This window comes from Eumetopias jubatus, unplaced genomic scaffold (assembly GCF_037043125.1).
Source record: "Eumetopias jubatus isolate StellerSeaLion01/CBP00866 unplaced genomic scaffold, mEumJub1_p1.0 scaffold_12, whole genome shotgun sequence".
Lineage (NCBI taxonomy): Eukaryota > Metazoa > Chordata > Mammalia > Carnivora > Otariidae > Eumetopias > Eumetopias jubatus.
In genome coordinates this window covers 108,072,588-108,089,042 of record NW_028274818.1, presented here as the reverse complement: position 1 = coordinate 108,089,042, position 16,455 = coordinate 108,072,588, and the positions used below count along the sequence as shown (strand labels likewise).

General features: G+C 61.4%; 1 protein-coding gene across 1 annotated transcript in view; it reads left to right on the top strand.

Annotated features, from left to right (window-relative positions):
• Window positions 1-16,455, top strand: part of SDK1 (sidekick cell adhesion molecule 1) — an 876,702-nt gene that overhangs the window by 785,709 nt on the left and 74,538 nt on the right. The window contains exons 29-31 of the mRNA XM_088017186.1: window positions 5,744-5,938; window positions 8,646-8,847; window positions 15,590-15,693. Of these exons, the coding sequence (XP_087873312.1) occupies window positions 5,744-5,938; window positions 8,646-8,847; window positions 15,590-15,693 (501 nt within the window). The remainder of the gene's footprint in view (window positions 1-5,743; window positions 5,939-8,645; window positions 8,848-15,589; window positions 15,694-16,455) is intronic.

The following is a 16,455-nucleotide window of genomic DNA, read 5'->3' as shown; positions in this document are numbered from 1 at the left end:
GGGGGCTGGGGGGACGCCACCGCAGCCCCTGCCACCCCCACCACCCCAGTGGGCAGAGCCTTGGCCCAGCAGGGCAGCTCCTTACTCGCACCGTCTACCAGCTTCCTCTGTCTCCTGGGCTCACCTCCCGAGAAAACTCTTTGCTCTGGGCTGTCTTGGAGTCGACTGCGCCCCTCAGGGCTCAGGCAGCAACATCCATAGAACAGAAAGTATCCTGTGTGGGCAGAGACTCCCCCCCCCAGCACCTGCCCCCCAGCATCTCTAGCACCTGCCCTGAGTAGCTGGCTCCATCCTCCTCTCCTGGCCAGCGTGGCCAGTGGTGGCCCACGGCGGCCCGTGGGATGTGACATTCAGAGGCCCTGGAGCCTCGGGCCACCTCCCATCCTGGCGTAGGCTCTACCCCTCCTTGGTGCTCTGGGCTCTAACGGCCGAGGGCTCTGGCATTGGCTGGGCAGGGTCCGGTGGGGGGCTGCCCCTCGCAGGTTGTCGTGCACATCCCACACCTAGCGGGAGCCTGACTCCAGCCCCTGCTGCAGGGGCCTGGAACCCACTGCCTGGACCTTATTCCTGATGCAGGTGCCCCAAGCCTCTTCCAGACAACTCCCGTTTTTCTGTCCACTCTCCGAAACAACTCATCCTCTCCAGAGGAACCCTGGCCTCGGCGTTCCTGCCTCTCTGCTGTGCTAGCGTCGACCCCCTAGCGCTCGGATGCGTCCCCCCCACCCCCCGTTCCCAAATGCCTTGCGGTCTCTCCCAGTCCCTTAGTCACCTTGCAAATGTCCTGTAGAGCGACCAGGTTATTTTCCATTTGTCTCTCTTTTCTTCAGATCATCAGAATTCTCCCGTTTTAGAGCAAGAAGGAGCTGGGGAAGCAGCAGGTCCTCCTGGGCAGAATAGGGCTCCCACACTGAAGGCGCAGCTCTGTCCCCTGCTCACTGTGCCCCCTTCCTGGCCCTAGGGGTAAAACGGACACATGCCCTGTGCGTGAAATGCAGAGGCTCTAATAGGTGGGGGCAAGTCATTTTCTTGATTCATAGTGTGGGGGTGAGAGCGTCTCCCTTTTCCCTCCTGGGTTCTACGGCTGGTCCAAGAATTAAGTTCACATAAGACAGATGAACAGGAGGAAAACAAATTTAATTTTATATGTACAGGAGCCCCAAAGATCGGAGGCTCAAAAGTGACCAACGCAGGCTGTTTTTAATGCCTTTGAGTCAAAGAAACAGTAAATTGATGACGAATTGGCAAGACGAGGGGTTTGGCTTGGGGCGGTAAACTAGGGAAGTAACAGGGTTACTGCCCATGGTTGGCTACAAGGCTGCCTCTCTCCCTCCTGATGCAGCAAGGGGGACTGATTTCCTGCTTCCAAGGGGACAGAGGAGGGTCAGAGTGTCCCTCTGGCACTGGCCGCTGCTTAAGTAATTTTAATCCAAAATAATCAATATGTGAAAATGGCATATTTGGGGGTGGCCTAAGCTACTCTGCTTCAGTGGCTGGAAAAGAGAAGCTGAGAGTCGCCTTGGGATTGGGGTTGAAGCCTGGCTTAGGGCCTCCCGGCAGCCGAAGTGTTGAGTACGGAGGAGGGGCCTGCAGGATGCAGTCTTGGGCTCCAGGGGCGCTGGGACGTCTCCTAAGATGTGTACACGCATGGCCAGGTGTCCGCCCGCTCCGGATGCTGGGGGAGCGTGTGCCGGCAGGTGGCTCCTGCATCTCCTTTCTCTCTCAGCTATAGGCATGTGTTCTCACACCGTGAAGATAAAACCTGTTTAGCTCCTCCTACCCAGAAATCCCGTGTGCACGTAGCCAGGGCCCAAGCCCCAGGCCTACATACATCAGCCCTCTTCTGGTGCAAAGTCAGACTCTTTCTTTGAGGAGGGTTGGTATCTCTTCATCACCAGGAGCGATATTCAGATGGCTGAACTCACTGACACTGGGTCACACCTCATTCTTGAGGTTTTAAAAATGTTGTTTGCTCCTGTTCTTGTGGGTAATGTCTATGTCTGTCAGTGTGGTCTCTGTGCTCTGTCAGTTTGTCTTTACAAAATATCCTTCCTTATCTTCTTTCTCTACTTTAGGGATATGCATATGTTAATGGCATTGGTCTGTTGCTTTTTATTCTGGGCACAGACTGACCCCCCTCCCCACGGTCGGGGGGAGGAAAGGGTTGCCACCAAGGCCCCTGGCTGACCCCGGTCCTACATGAGGCTCGCTTCAGCCTCTGTATATGGAGTGCATCCCCATGCGGGCAACACCGCCTTGGGACAGCAGATGGCTTCCACCCAAGCTTTGATCTAGACCGTGCGCCACTTTAAATTTGCTGAATGGGCATCACTAGTCCCCCGCAATCCCGCTGCAAATCTTGACAACATAAAAATAATAACATGACTCAACACAGCCGGAGGGGCGTAATCCTGAGGGTAGAGGTGCTTTAAGAGCATCTTTTGACAGAACTTTCATGGCTGCGGGGGGGTGTCAAAGACACAAACCAGAAGAGAAATAACAGCAATACTCTGAGCAATCAACCATGTGTGACCGACGAGGCAGAGGAGGAAGTATGCTGACTTCACCCCCATTCCCAGGGCCGGGGCTGTGGGTGCTATAGGAATAATTAGGGCTTGAGCACCTGGTGGAAATCATGACCATCAGGGGCAAGGACGTCGTGACTCTCAGGCATGAGTATGAGAAGGGCCACAAACAGATGGTGAGACTTGGGAAGGACCAGACACATGACAGAGCGAATACCGACCGAGAGGTGCTACCAAGGAGAACCCAGTGCGGGGCAGGATGCGTGCACACTGCGTGCACATGCAGGCAAGGACAAGCGTGTCTTCGTGGTTGCCTTAGCGGCCCCGTGCTCTCCAATGCTTCCCAGAAAGACACCCAAGAAGCCGGGGCCTGGGTGGGAGGAGACTTCTTTAAACTAGTTCCTTACATTCTCGTGTTATTTGTGAGCCATGTGAGTATAAAACAATTCACAGAGTAATGACAAAACATTGTAATAGAACATTTTAATGCCTTCATTTAAAAAAAAAAAAAAAGGCAGCTTAAGGCTAGGAGTTTTCCAAGATGAATGTGAATTTCAGGACAAGAGACCCTGTTTCAGCCAGAAGGCAGCCGGCCAGAGACACGGACCCTAAAAGCGCAGTCCCTGCCCCAGGACACAGCGCTGTCGGGTGACACGTGTGGAGGGGCCGCACTCGATGTTGGCTCTGTGCCCAGCTCAGTGCAGAGCGCGCAGTGCACAGCAAACGGGACCAGCCTGGCGGGCCCGGGGTGTCCCTTCCACGTCTAGGTCCCATCCCCAGCTCTGAAGGGACCGAGCGGGAGCCTGACCCATGTCTGTCTGGGTCCTGTTCCTGGGCTCCCGCTGCCTGGCTCTCAGCACCCTTCCCCAGAGCTGCCAGACTCAGCAGGCACCTGGGTGAGGGCCAGAGGTGCTGAGGATGAAACTCCTTGGAGGCTGCGTGACAAAGGATGTCCAGAGCGGCAGGTGGAGGGACTGGTGGGGACGCTGTGTCCTGCAGCCTCAGAGGGTGGAGAACTGCCTATGGTCCTTCTTCTGTAATCACGTTACAACCCAGAGTGAGTGTGTGTGGGCGCTTGGCGGCCCTGCGCACCTCCCCTCCCCTCCCGCGGCGCCCAGCACCCTCCCCACGAGCCACTCCCTGCTGCACCGCCCCCTCGCACTCCCTAACAGAGACCCAGAGGGGGCATGTTGCTGGGTCACAGTCACGCAGCAGAGAATTCCCAGAGCCTGGATCGCAACCCAGGCAGGTGTGCTTCCAAAGCACGTGCTGGTCACGCCCCGCATGCTGTTGTCCTTTGGAAATATGCTCGTGCTGCAGGCACTTGGGCTGCGCCGTCTCCAGTAGCCAGGATTTGGCAAGGGGTCTCTCCCTGTGCTGGAAGATTGGGGCGGATGTTCTCTTTTCACAGGAACAGTATGACTCAGTAGAAAGTGAGACAGACTCAGGGCTCCTGGCCTGGCTCTGCTGGTTACTTTCTGTGTGACCTCAGGCAGACCACTTACCCTCTCTAAGCTGTACGGCTTCATGGCCACGTGAGGATACGTAGGCTTCCTGTCGTGGCCATTGTAAAGGCTCAGGGAGCCAGGAGGTCAGCAGGAGAGCCCCTTGCGGTGGCTACAGTGACCACAGTGTCCTCACCCTCAGGCGGCGACGTGCCCAGGAGTCTCCGAAGGCTCGGCACCAGTTTCCCTTGGCACCCAAACTCCAGGCGCCCCACCCACAACAGGGCGAGGGAAAGAAAGGTGGGAGGGAGAGTACAGAGAAGCTCGGCCCGCTTTCTCCGGGCTGCCCGTCGTCGGTCCCTGAACGGGGAAGGACAGGCGTCTAGCAGGAGACCCCAGCCAGAGGCTGGAGGCCAGCTGGGCCACCCCTGGTAGCCTGGGGACAGCTGGTCATCGTGGTGAAGAGAAGGAACCACTCAGAGTCCAGCAGACAACAGACCCGTGAGTAGCCATCGTTGTGGACTGGGCAGGGCGTGCCACACCCCCAGTCTGTGGGGTGATGGCGGTGACCAGCCATGGTCAGGGGCTTGATGCTGAGCGCACGGAACCATCCCCCCCGGCCTCACATACAGCCGACCGGAGAGGCTCCTCGTGTGGTTGGACAGATGACGAAGTGCAGGACCTGGGAAGATGCGCGTAAGCTCGGTCACCAATGGAGCCGAAAAAGGTGTGGAAAGGACAACAAAGGAGTGGGGGCATCTCGCCCAGTGAGGCAGGCGGGCGGCGTGGAGTTCCTGAGGCCTTGTTGCTGGGCGGCCATCCCACCCCCAGGAGGCCAGTGGAGGCCGAGCTGGTGGAGGACAGAGTTCGGCTCTGCTGCCCACCCCCCACCCCGCCCCGGGAGCTCCTTGTTTGCCCGGAGCAGGTTGGTTCTCATCCATGTTTGGGGGGGCCACCGGCTCTGGCTTTAATCAGTTCAGGAGCACAGCTGTCCACGCCCCTGAGGAGGCCGCGTGTGCTGGGGCCCGGGCTGGGCCTGACAGTTGGTACTGCCTCTTCAGAAACAGGCGAAGGGGGTCTTGGCGCAGCCTGCTTGGGAGGCTCGGTCATTAATAACGTCTGATCAACCATAATCCCTTGATAATCAAGGAACTTCGAGAGCCGTTCAGAGCGCGGAAGCCCCCCAGAGCTGATGATGACGCGCACCCCGCCGCTTCCTCAGCAGGAGGGGGATCATGTGCAGGGGAGCCCCCAGCTCGGGGGCCACACTGGCGTTGCCTGGGGTCTGGGCGCAGGGGAGGGGCGGCCAGCAGGGAACGGACCCATCGGCACTTGCTCCCACTCCCAAGGCTGGGATCTGCAGGCCGACGGGGAGGATGACCGAGAGGAAGGACGTGTAGCCACAGGAGAAGGGCGCACTTGGAGGAACATCCTAGAAGGACGCCCTGCCCTTGGCCCTGTGAGGGGAAGGGCGGGTGGCAGGAGGGGTGAGAGGGACAGAAAAAGCAGGGAGCCCTCCCAGCCACGTCCTCTCAGCTCCAGCAGCCACGGGGAAGATGAAACTGTCTCCACATCTTGGGGGCAGGCAGGATGAGGGGGAGTGAGGGTCATGGGTCCCAGCGCTCAGAGGCTCCATCCATCACCGCGGCTGTGCCCCCTCTCAGATGCCGGCCCAGGAGGAAGGGCATCGGGGAAACAAAGTGGGGGGGTGGCGGGAATGCGGGGTCCGAGCGGGGGTGACATGACTGACGCGTGGCCCTCCTGCCCTGCCCGCAGGGTACCAGATCGCCTACCGCCTGGCCAGCAGCAGCCCTAACACGTTCACCACGGTGGAGGTGGGCGCCACGGTGAGGCAGTTCACGGCCACCGAGCTGGCCCCGGAGTCCGCGTACATCTTCAGGCTATCGGCCAAGACGAGGCAGGGCTGGGGGGAGCCTCTGGAGGCCACCGTCATCACTACTGAGAAGAGAGGTAAGGCCCGGGGCCGAGTCCACTGTCGTGGTGCTCCAGGGAGGAGGACTGCGCCTGAACGGGCGCCGCGGACGTGCTGGCCGCGCGGCTCCCCGGGTCAGGCCCTGCGCCGTCGCACGTCTGCACAGCCTGGCACTTACCGGACCGGCAGGAATGTCCCTCTCTGCTCCCAGAGCCATTGTGTAACCGGCCCAGGGTGGCTCTGAGTCACCGCGTTGAAGGACAGCTCCCTGAAGCCAGGCACTTGGCGTCCGGTTCACCGGACACGCCGGTTCACCACCACGTGCCCAGCTGAGCAGGCGCTCCGTAAACACATTTGCTACCGGGCAGTCCTCGGGAGATCTGCCTTTGTGGACGCCGCTTCTGCCCAAGCACTGGAGAGGTGGCTAGTATACGCTGTCTTGGTTTATCCTCACCAGAGCGTGGCGAGCAAAGCGCTGTGTGCCTCGTTCTACAGAGGAAGTGGGGGCCCAGACAGATGCAGTCCTTTGCTGGGGACGCAGCTGTGGGCCAGTGACGTGGACACCCTCCACAGGCCCCCCAGGCCACCTCTTCCCCCAGAAATCTGCTGTGGGTTTCCATCTCAGTGAGCCCCTGACGTGCCCTGCAGCCCCACTCTGACATCTATCTGCCTCAGCGGGCTCCCTCCCCAGGGCCACCCCCACTCTAGGTGCAGAGGTCAGGGTCAGGCCCGGATGTCTCAGCAAAGAGGAGGACAGGAAGGCGGGTCTGCTCGGAGAGATGACCTGTCCAACTCCCATCTAGGAGTCCCCAGGCACCAGGCTCTGGAGCTGTGGGACTTTAGGCAAGGCCCTCCCCCTCTCTGTGCCCTGGCGCCCACGTGGTGGCCTCCTGGGAAGCACCGAAGGCCAGCACGGTCCGTAGACCTCCGGGGGCAGAGCTGGTGCCATGGCTGTGCTCAGAGGTTGAACCAGTGTCCCTGTGGCCTGTGTGATCTAGATCTAGAGCAGGCAGTGTAAGGGAGGCGGAGTATTTGAAGAACCATGCGCAGGGCCGATCCGAAACCTGCAAAAGGTAGAAGGCAAAGGAAGCTGACGTGCACTGAGCCCTCGCCACATTCTGGCCACACTCTGGCCACGTCCCAGGCACTGCAGCCCACTGCTCTCTCTAATTCCCACACAAGCAGGCCAAGCAGGTAGGGAAGCTGATGCCCCACAAGGTCCAGCGGCCACTCGGTGGCTGCTCAGGACAGGGCCGCTCAGCCCAGGCACATGGCTGACCCTTCCGATGGCCAACGGGGGGGGACACTGGCGTCACCTGTCCGTGGCTTTGGACCTTCTGGGGGCTCCACACCTTCCAGGGGAAGGCCAAACCCTTCAGCCCTCTAGGAATCCCCCGACCCCAGCCACTGAGCCTCAGTCCCCCAAGGACGGTGACAAATGCACAGCCCCTCCTCCTCCTCCAACGGTTACCTCTGCTGTTAACTGGAGGATGGAAGCCTTGGAGTTACCGGAGATGCCAAAGCATGAAGCAGTTGGAGAGATAGCTGTGCACACTCGGGCCCCTGGCTATCGGCACACAGCACTGTCCAACCTATGGCCCCCAGCACGGGGGGCCCCTAGACAGAGGACAGACACCAGGAGAACCCCCTCCTGCCCAGGTCCACAGGCTCCCCCTTTTCCAGGACCTGCTCGGGGCCCTGAGAGCCTCTCCCAAAGGCTCTTGCCTTCTCCCTCAGAGTTGATGCAGCCCCACAGGGAAATCCAGCACTTTCTCAGGCACAGGGAAGGACACAGGTTTGCTAATGGTTTGACGTGACTCAAATCCAAGTGGAAGCATTAACTCGAGTGCCCTTCAGGAGGCACCCAGGTCCACAGCGGGGCTCCTGCTGATGGGGCTGGGGGGATGCATGCGCACACCCTGGCCCGCACCCCGACCACCTGCACCAGCTGCCTGGGGCCCATAGAGCTTAGGGGATTTCCGCCAGGGCCCGCAGAACCCCCAGCAGAGTTTGCCCATTGCCAGTTTGCCCAGGAGGGTGGTCCTTGCAGCTGGCGAGGGGACGCAGGGCTATTGCTTTGGGGAGGAGGAACCGGGCAGCCAAGCATGTGCTCCCAGAGGAGTGAGGGGGGAAGGGCTCCCCCCACCATCTTCGCAGGTCACTGCTTTATTACCCACCACACATTCTTAACAGGATCAATAATCTTCACGATACACAAACAATTATTCCTCCCTCTGTGGAGTTTCTCCGCTGCAGTTGATGGGGGGGGGGAGACACACAACGGGAATGATCCACGCTCAGGAGCCAGGTCCTGGCCCCCTGCGCCCTGCACGCCCAGGCTCCAGCGCTGTGGGCACAGAGCGGCACTGACAGCCCCCACGGGAGCTGAGCGGGACACTGTCTGTGTTTCAGGCTCGGGTTGGCTTCCAGGGAAAGGAGTCAGCATGACAGATGCACTGAGCCCGAGACCGGAGGGAGAGCCCACATGGGCCTGGGGGCTGTCACTCAGAGATGCCCAACGGACGTGTGGTCGTCGGGGAGCACGTGTGGGCTCACCCTCCTGTCTGTCTGTCTCCACACCAAGAGAAAGCCGGGGTCTCCAGTCAGATCTGGGCGGGGGCAGGTCCGGAATCGGCCGCCAGGCAGCCGCAGGTGCCCGAGGGACCGGGAATCAGCTCCCTGTTCTCTGCCTTCCTGGAGAAACATCTTCTCACGCGGCCCTGGTCTGTTCTCTCTTGGTTGCAGAGCGACCAGCGCCCCCCAGAGAGCTCCTGGTGCCGCAGGCCCAAGTGACCGCCCGCAGTCTCCAGCTCCAGTGGGTTCCGGGCAGCGACGGGGCCTCCCCCATCCGCTACTTCACCGTGCAGGTGCGAGAGCTGCCCGGGGGAGAGTGGCAGACCTACTCCTCGTCCGTCAGCCATGAGGCCACAGCCTGTGCTGTCGAAAGGTACCCAGAGCCAGGTGGGCCCTGCCCGGGGAACACAGCAGGGAGTCTGTGGGCCAGAGACGCGCCCGGACAGGTCACGTCTCTTCTCTGAGTGCACACTCCCTGTACCAGGGACCGGGACTCCCCGCTGCTGGAGCCCGCTCCGGCCTCTGCCCCGGCTCTGTCCTTCCGGGCCTGCCCTGTGCAGGTGGCATGCACAACCCAGGGCCCAGGGATGGACGAGGCACAGATGACGGGGCCAGCAAGCCTGGAATTGTGGGTTCCCGCACCCTACGGCACCCTATCCCCTGAGAGGTGGGGGAGGTGGGGAGAAGGGGTGTCACGGGCTGAGAGTCGCACCTTCTCTTTGTGCTCTCTCTGCTAGTCAGCAAGGCAGATGGCTCCCCCACCTGCTGTCACCCATGGGTGATGGCTGATCAGGGAAATGGGGGGGCGTCCCCACTGTGCCATGAGAACCCAGCATTTATCCAGTTACTGAGTGAACCACCAGGCAAAGGCGGAGGGGAGCGGTGCCGATCACCGCAGCTCAGCTCTTGGCACCTACAGCCTCATTTGGGCCCCTTCTCATGTTCCCACCCCCCTCTACAGTGAGGAACCAGGGCACCCCCCCTATGGTAGGGACCAGCACACCCTCCTCTATGGTAGGGACCAGGGCACCCCCTCTACGGTGAGGGACCAGGGCACCCTCCTCTACCTTGAGGGACCAGTGCACCCCCTCTACGGTAGGGACCAGGGCACCACCCCCCTACAGTGAGGGACAGGTCACCTCCCCTATGGTGAGGGACCAGGGCACCCCCCTCTGGGGTGAGGGACCACGGCACCACCCTCCTACGGTGAGGGACCAGGGCACCCCCTCTACGGTAGGGACCAGGGCACCACCCTCCTAGGGTCAGGGACCAGGGCACCCCCCCTATGGTGAGGGGCCAGGGAACCCCCTCCATGGTGAGGGACAGGTAACCCCCCTACAGTAAGGGACCAGGGAACCCCCTCTATGGTGAGGGACCAGGGCACCCCTCCCTATGGTGAGGGACCAGGGCACCCCCCCTCTATGGTGAGGGACCACAGCACCACCCCCCTACAGTGAGGGACCAGGGCACCCCCCTCTACGGTGAGGGACAGGTCACCCCCTCTACAGTGAGGGACCAGGGAACCCCCCTCTATGGTGAGGGACCAGGGAACCGCCCTCTAGAGTGGGAGACCAGGGCACCCCCTCCATGGTGGGGAACCAGGGCATCCCCATCTATAGTTGGGGACCAGGGCACCCCCGTCTATAGTTGGAGACCAGGGCACCCCCCTCTGTGGTGGGAAACCAGGGCTATGTAACCATCTAGGTGAGGATTCTCAACAGTAACCTCAGGCCCTGCATCCCCACCTGGGGGGCCTGGGCTGCGCAGGCTCACACCACCCTGCAGAAGCCCCCTGGGTCTGTCCAGTGGGCAGGCCTGTCCCAGGAGCCGGCCTGGCACCTTCCCTGTCCTGCTTCTCTGGCCCTGACTGTGGTCACTTTCTGTGAAGCCCACATCAGGCTGTGTGGGGGCCACGAAGGAGTGTGCCCCACCGGCTCCAAGGCTGCCAGGACCCTGGCCAGCACCTTGCGCTGGGAGGGTGGAAGAGGCCTAGACCCTGTTTCCCAGGCTGGCCCATGTTCCTCTCACCTCAGACAGAACACCACGTACTCATTGCCCCCTGTTCTGGGCACCATGCTGGGAAATCTCGCACACATTTCTCGTTGAACCCTGAGGATTGCCCAGTGGGGGGAGGTCATCGTCCCCATTCTACAGAAGAGAGCGGGTCGCCTGCAGCCCCAGCACCTCCCCCAAGTGTCCTGATCCTCCTCCTCTGCAAGGCCGCCAGGCTCAGCCCCTGCACGCTGCTGAACCTGAGCCCAGGGAAAGGAGCAGCCGGGCATTGGGGGGCGGGGGGGTGCTGGGATCCTGCAGCAGGCTGATCCTCGGACACCCCCACCCCCCAGGCACAGTCCAGGCTGTGGGGGACGGGGTGGGGCTGGCATGTGGCTCTTTCACTGCCTCTAATGTGTGGCAACAGCAAGGTTTAGAGAGAATGGGAGACCCCCCCCAGGTTCGAGGTGACATGTAACGCACATGTGGGTACGGTCAGCACTGGGGCATTATGGGAAGGCAGACTTTGAGGCCACAACTGTCCAGGCTTCAGGTCGACTTCCGGCCATGTGCTGTGGGTGTGGTCTTGGGTGGCTCCCCAGCACTCACCTTCCGATTGTTGCACGGTCTGGGGCCATGTGGGGCCTGGTGGCACCAGGCAGGGGACAGTGGTGGCCGCCCTACACAGCCCACCCAGGAGGCATGGCTGCGTGTTGTTGGCATCCTCACGGCACATCCATGGGCGGCCCCAAGCAGGTGGCATGGATGTCCCGACATCTCCCTCGTGGCTCCCAGACCTAATGCCCCCTGGGGGGAAGGCCTTCAGAGCGGGTTCCAGTCCCAGAAGGAGGGCAGCTCATCCACTCTCAGGTCCAGCCGCCTGGCACCCGAATGATACTCCGTGCACAGTGACCGCCTCCCTCACACGCTCCCGGGAGCACCAGCGGCGTCTGAAAGCCGAGCGCAGACGGTCCCCGAGCACAGGGGCTGTTTCCAGCAGGGCCAGAGGCACCGCCGGGCCCCCCGCGGGAAGGGCATCAGTAACTCCGATGCGTGCAGCGGGGGGAGTTAGCGTCAAGGAAGCTAGTTACAGTTCCGTCTTTTCTTACGCTCCGCACGGTAGGAGATGGAGACTGGAACGGCATTGGGCAGTGCTCACCTCTGTGGCCTGGTCTGGGGGCTCCGGGAGTTAGAGCTCCCACGGGCTCTTCTTTGCAGTGGTTACCGCATTGTTGCTGTCACCCGACACTGTGTCCCTTTCAGCAGCTTCCATGCGCTGGTCCACACACTGTCCCTTGTCCGCAGCAGGCCTGCAGGCCAGAGCTCGCCCGATGAGCAGTTGCGGGGGGAGACAGCCTCAGGCATGAGCATGCTCCTCCAGAGGGAAGCCGGAGTCCCTCACGGTCCCCAGCTCTGCCGTTCGCTGGGCCCGTGGCTCAAAGCCTCGCAGCCGCAGACCACCCAGCCCACCTATGTGGGTCTGCAGCCGCGAGGAGCCAGGGTGTCCTCACCTAGACAGCAGGCCCTCAGCAACCCGTCGGCCGATCGGGAGCCGTGGGGCCGGGGCAGGTCTGCCATGTAAGCTCACGAAGCCTGGCTTCCTCCCGTGTGAGAGACGGAGACGGAGCGACCACCCCGCCGCTCCCCTCAGTCCGGGAGCCTGAGATTAGCCTCTGTAAGGGACGGCAGCAACCCGGCCGCCAACTGAGAAGGCCATCCACAGCCGTCCCGCTCACTCCTGCCAGCACTCCTGGTTCCCTCGGAACGGCCGCCACACGGCCCGGGAGTCCCTGCTCTCAGCCCCTTGGAGGAGATCACGGCTGCTGGCCGGCGCCACCCGCTCCGGAACCCGGACCCCCCCCCCCCGCCACCGCTCCTCGGCATGGCCCCAAGGGTCAGGGGCATGGCCCAGCATGCCCAGATGGCTTCATAAACCACACTCTGGTGCACTGGGTACGTAGCTTAGTTAGAATGTGCTTGTGGCTAAAAATAACGTCACCCTTTGTGTAACCATCTGGAAGAAAGGAGAAAATCTCTAGTGGCCTTTTCTGTCCCGGGGCCTCCTGAGATCATACAGAGAACTCTGTGTAGGGGACTTCACGTTGGAGAGGAGGGGGCCATGTTTGCCAGCAGACAGTCTGATTTGGCTTGGGAGACGCCGTGGTCAGTCCCCTCCAGGCCCCCTCCGCCTGTCAGCAGACACACGCCGCGGGCCGAGGTCCCCGCACAGCCTCCTGGGGGGCTTCCTACCCCAAGGTGAGGGTGAGCTCCTGCAGCTCAGCGCCCCGCGTGTGCCCTGCGCCCCCCGCCCCAGACAGCTAACGGTCCTGTGAACGACGCGGGCCTGGGAAACGGGCCTAACGCTGGGAGTTCGGCTTCCTGCTCGCCACGCACCCTCCCCTTGGCCTCAGACGGGGGCGGACTCCTCCGGCCGTCTGACACGCGTGCACCTCACCCTGCCGTGTGCCCAGGTGGGACGGAGGAGCTGGCTCTGGCCTCCGATCCCGAAAGCAAAGCCTTAGAGAACAGGGAGGTGCTAATCACAAAGGGCTCGATGACACGTGCGACACGTGTCCTACATGTAACATGCTAAGCAAATGTAAGCGCTAAATTCAAGCACGAGGGTCGTTTCCGGTGCGCCGACACGTGCCAGACACCATGCTGATTGTGACCTGCGTCCTCTCTTCACCCCTCTGCGTCCCACCCCCTCTCTCCCTTCCCCCCCTTCCTCCATTCCTCCCTCTGTCCCTCCCTCCTTCTCTCCCTCCCTCCCTCCCTTCCCCCCTCCCTCCCTTCCTCCCTCCCTCCCTTCCCCCTTCCCTCCCTTCCTCCATTCCTTCCCCCCTTCCTCCCTTCCCTCCTTCCCTCCCTTCCCCCTTCCTCCATTCCTCCCTCCGTCCCTCCCTCCTTCTCTCCCTTCCCCCCTCCCCCCTCCCTCCCTTCCCCCTTCCCTCCCTTCCTCCATTCCTTCCCCCCTCCCTCCCTCCCTCCTTTCCCCCCCCTTCCCTCCTCCCTCCCTTCCTCCCTTCCTTCACAGATACTCACCGAGCACCTCCTGGGCACTGGGCCTTGTTCTTGGTGCTCAGGGCACAGCAGTAAAGGAGGCCATCTCAGTCCCTGTCCCTACGGGGAAGGCAGACAGTCGTCAAGGAGGCAAATGGTTACTTACAAATCATGGTGGGGTTGGTGAGGGGATGGACAGCCCTAGAGATAGCGTGCTGGGCACGGGCTCTTCCTGGAGCCACTTGAGCTGCGGCCAGAGGGTCCTGATGATAAGAACAGGCAGGATTCAGTGGGCACACCGTGTATGCCAGAGTCTCTTCCAAGTGCTTCTCCTGAACACGAGCCACACGACCACCTCAGGATCTTGGTGCTCCGGTCAGCCCGGGTGAGGAGCCTGAGGCTCATCCACGTGCCCGAGGTTACACAGGGGTTAACGTGTAGGCACGCTCCAGAGTGCATGCTCCTGGCAACCACCCTGGGCTGCCTTCCAATCTGCGAAGGAGAAGCTAATGCAAATGTGGGCCTCAGGTGGTTGAGGCAGGAACCAAAGGAGAAAACCATGTGGTTGTCACCAGAATTAGATAAAAGAGCTCCTAGGAAGCTAGGCACAGATGGGAAGTTATTTGTTTTAACTTAATAAAGGATAGCTCTCCCAGAAACCGGGAGCAAAGACCATTGTTAAGGGTGGAACTTTGGAAACACCCCAGGACAGCCAGGGCCAAAGCAAGGTTGCCCAGCACAGCTTCTGCAGCTGTGCAACGGGGGCATAGGGAGGCCAGGAGACAGGCCTGTGGTCGCAGACCAGCCATGGCAGGGCAGGCTGGGGTGGCGGAGGGCCTGAGGGAAGAGCATCCATTGAGGTGTCGGCCAACAGAGAACCACTGTAATCCTGTCTTAGGCCGGGGCTGCGTATGAAAACAGAGTCAGAGGAGGATTCTTCCGATCCTGTGTCCAGAGATGGTTATCAGTCTTTGAAAACACAGAATCCTTCTAGACCAAGGATTACCCAGACCCCACTTGCAAACCAGATGGGGGTTTGGGGATATGGGAACCCCCTGGTCTCCTAGAGGACCCCTCAGAGCCTCCAGGGTTCCACGGGGCTCAGTTTGAAACCCACGAGTTTACAGGCCCAGGAGGGGGGACAGAGGACCGCCTTGGAGGCGGTGAGGGTTTGCCCGCTGGTAGCTGAGGAAGCAGGCCGAGTCCAGAGCCGCTCCTGCTCTCCTGGTCTGGGCGATGGACGTGGGCCGAGCCTCACCCAAAACAGAGCCGCTGTCAGCGGGACAGGAGTGGGGGGTCTCCTCATCCGCTCCTTCGGAAGTAATGGCAAGGACAGCCAGGGACCCGAGGAAGACCAGAGCTGGTCTGCTTAGAAGCCTGTGCGGAGTCTGTGTGGTACAGAGCTCAGCACAGGAGACCGTCCACACAGACCGCATCGATGGAGGGAGGCAGGGAGGCCTGAGCGGTGGCAGCGGGCTGTGCACCCGGGGCATTAGGGCCCCTTAAATCCCCTAGGAGCCTTCCCCCATGGACAGTTGGCATTACCTCGGTCTTCGGTGAAGCAGAGAGGCTGCCTCGAGACCAGATCCTCTTCCAGTCCTGGGCAAGCCAGGGGCAAGGGGCTCAATGGGGCCGGGCCTCGAGTTTCTCATGCCCGCAGTGGGAATCGCAGAGTCCACCCCCAGAGCTGCTGTGCGGTGACCCCAGGCACTGCCTGGCTGGGCACACGGCGGGCACGACCTCCACGAAGGCGCGCTTGCAGGCCCTCGCCTCACGCTCTGAATCGCTCCCAGTCATGCGAGGGCTGTAGTAATTAGTTCCTCCTGAGAAATTCTCGCGTCCCTCAGAGAGCGGTGATTTGCTCTGCAGGAGAGGCTCTAGTGACAGGAGGAGTCCCGAGTAAAACCACCACCCCGGGCCAGGACGTTCCGCACTCCGCTCCGTCCCTGGGGGCAGGCCGGAGGACCGTGCCGGCCGCCTGAGGGCCCCTCCCTGGGCAGGACAGATTCCCGGTCACCGAGCGAGGGCCTCTTCCTCCAGGCTGCCCGCTCCCTGTGGCCAGAGCGTGGGCTAGGACAGAGGGGAAGGGCTCAGGCCCTCACGGCTCTTCTGTGTTTCAGGCTGAGGCCCTTCACTTCCTACAAGCTGCGCCTGAAAGCCACCAATGACATCGGGGACAGTGACTTCAGCATGGAGACGGACGCGGTGACCACGCTGCAGGACGGTGAGCCAGCTGGGCCCCAGGCAGGCGTGCAGACGCAGACCCCTGCCCGACTGCCGCCTTTGGACCCTGAGACGTGGGCTCCCGGAGAGAGGCCCCACTTTCATCGGAGCCAGGAAGGGGTCACCCAGGGGAGGGAGGGCCGTGGCTGGCGAGCAGGGGCATTCGGGTAGCAGCGGACCGCTCTGAGCGCCCCATACAGCCTGGGGCCGTGAGGCCAACTTCAAGGGCTCACAAGTGGAACGGGTTCCTTTGATTGGCTTCCAAACCCCTACGATCCATTAGCATCCTAGACATTGAATAATTTATAGGGTCATTGAAAATAAATGTGGAAGGGTAGCTGGTTTTTGAGAGGTTTCCCCATTTTTCTCATCCACAAACCACTCCGCAGTTTTGCCATTTGACAGAAGCACAGGGAAGGGCTGGAAGTGAGATCCCCTAAATCTCCAGGTGGTTCTTAAGCGCGCTCTCCCACCTCAGAGGAGCAGGCCCAAAGATCCCTTGTGACTTCGGGTGCCAGTCCTGCCAGGCCCGGTGGCAGACCGACTTAGGACACGAGGGCTGCTCTTGCGTCTTCGAATCCCGGGCTGCGAGGCTGAGCCCTCAGCTCACCCCGCAGCACTGGGTACTCATTCCCCATGTTTCAGTCTTTCTCCTTTATGACCTGGGAGCATGGCTGCACCAACATGAGGCCTCAGGCGAGCCGAGGACCAGCAGAGGGGTTCAGGGGGACCCTTCTGGCCTCTCGGCCTCACGCAGAGATTC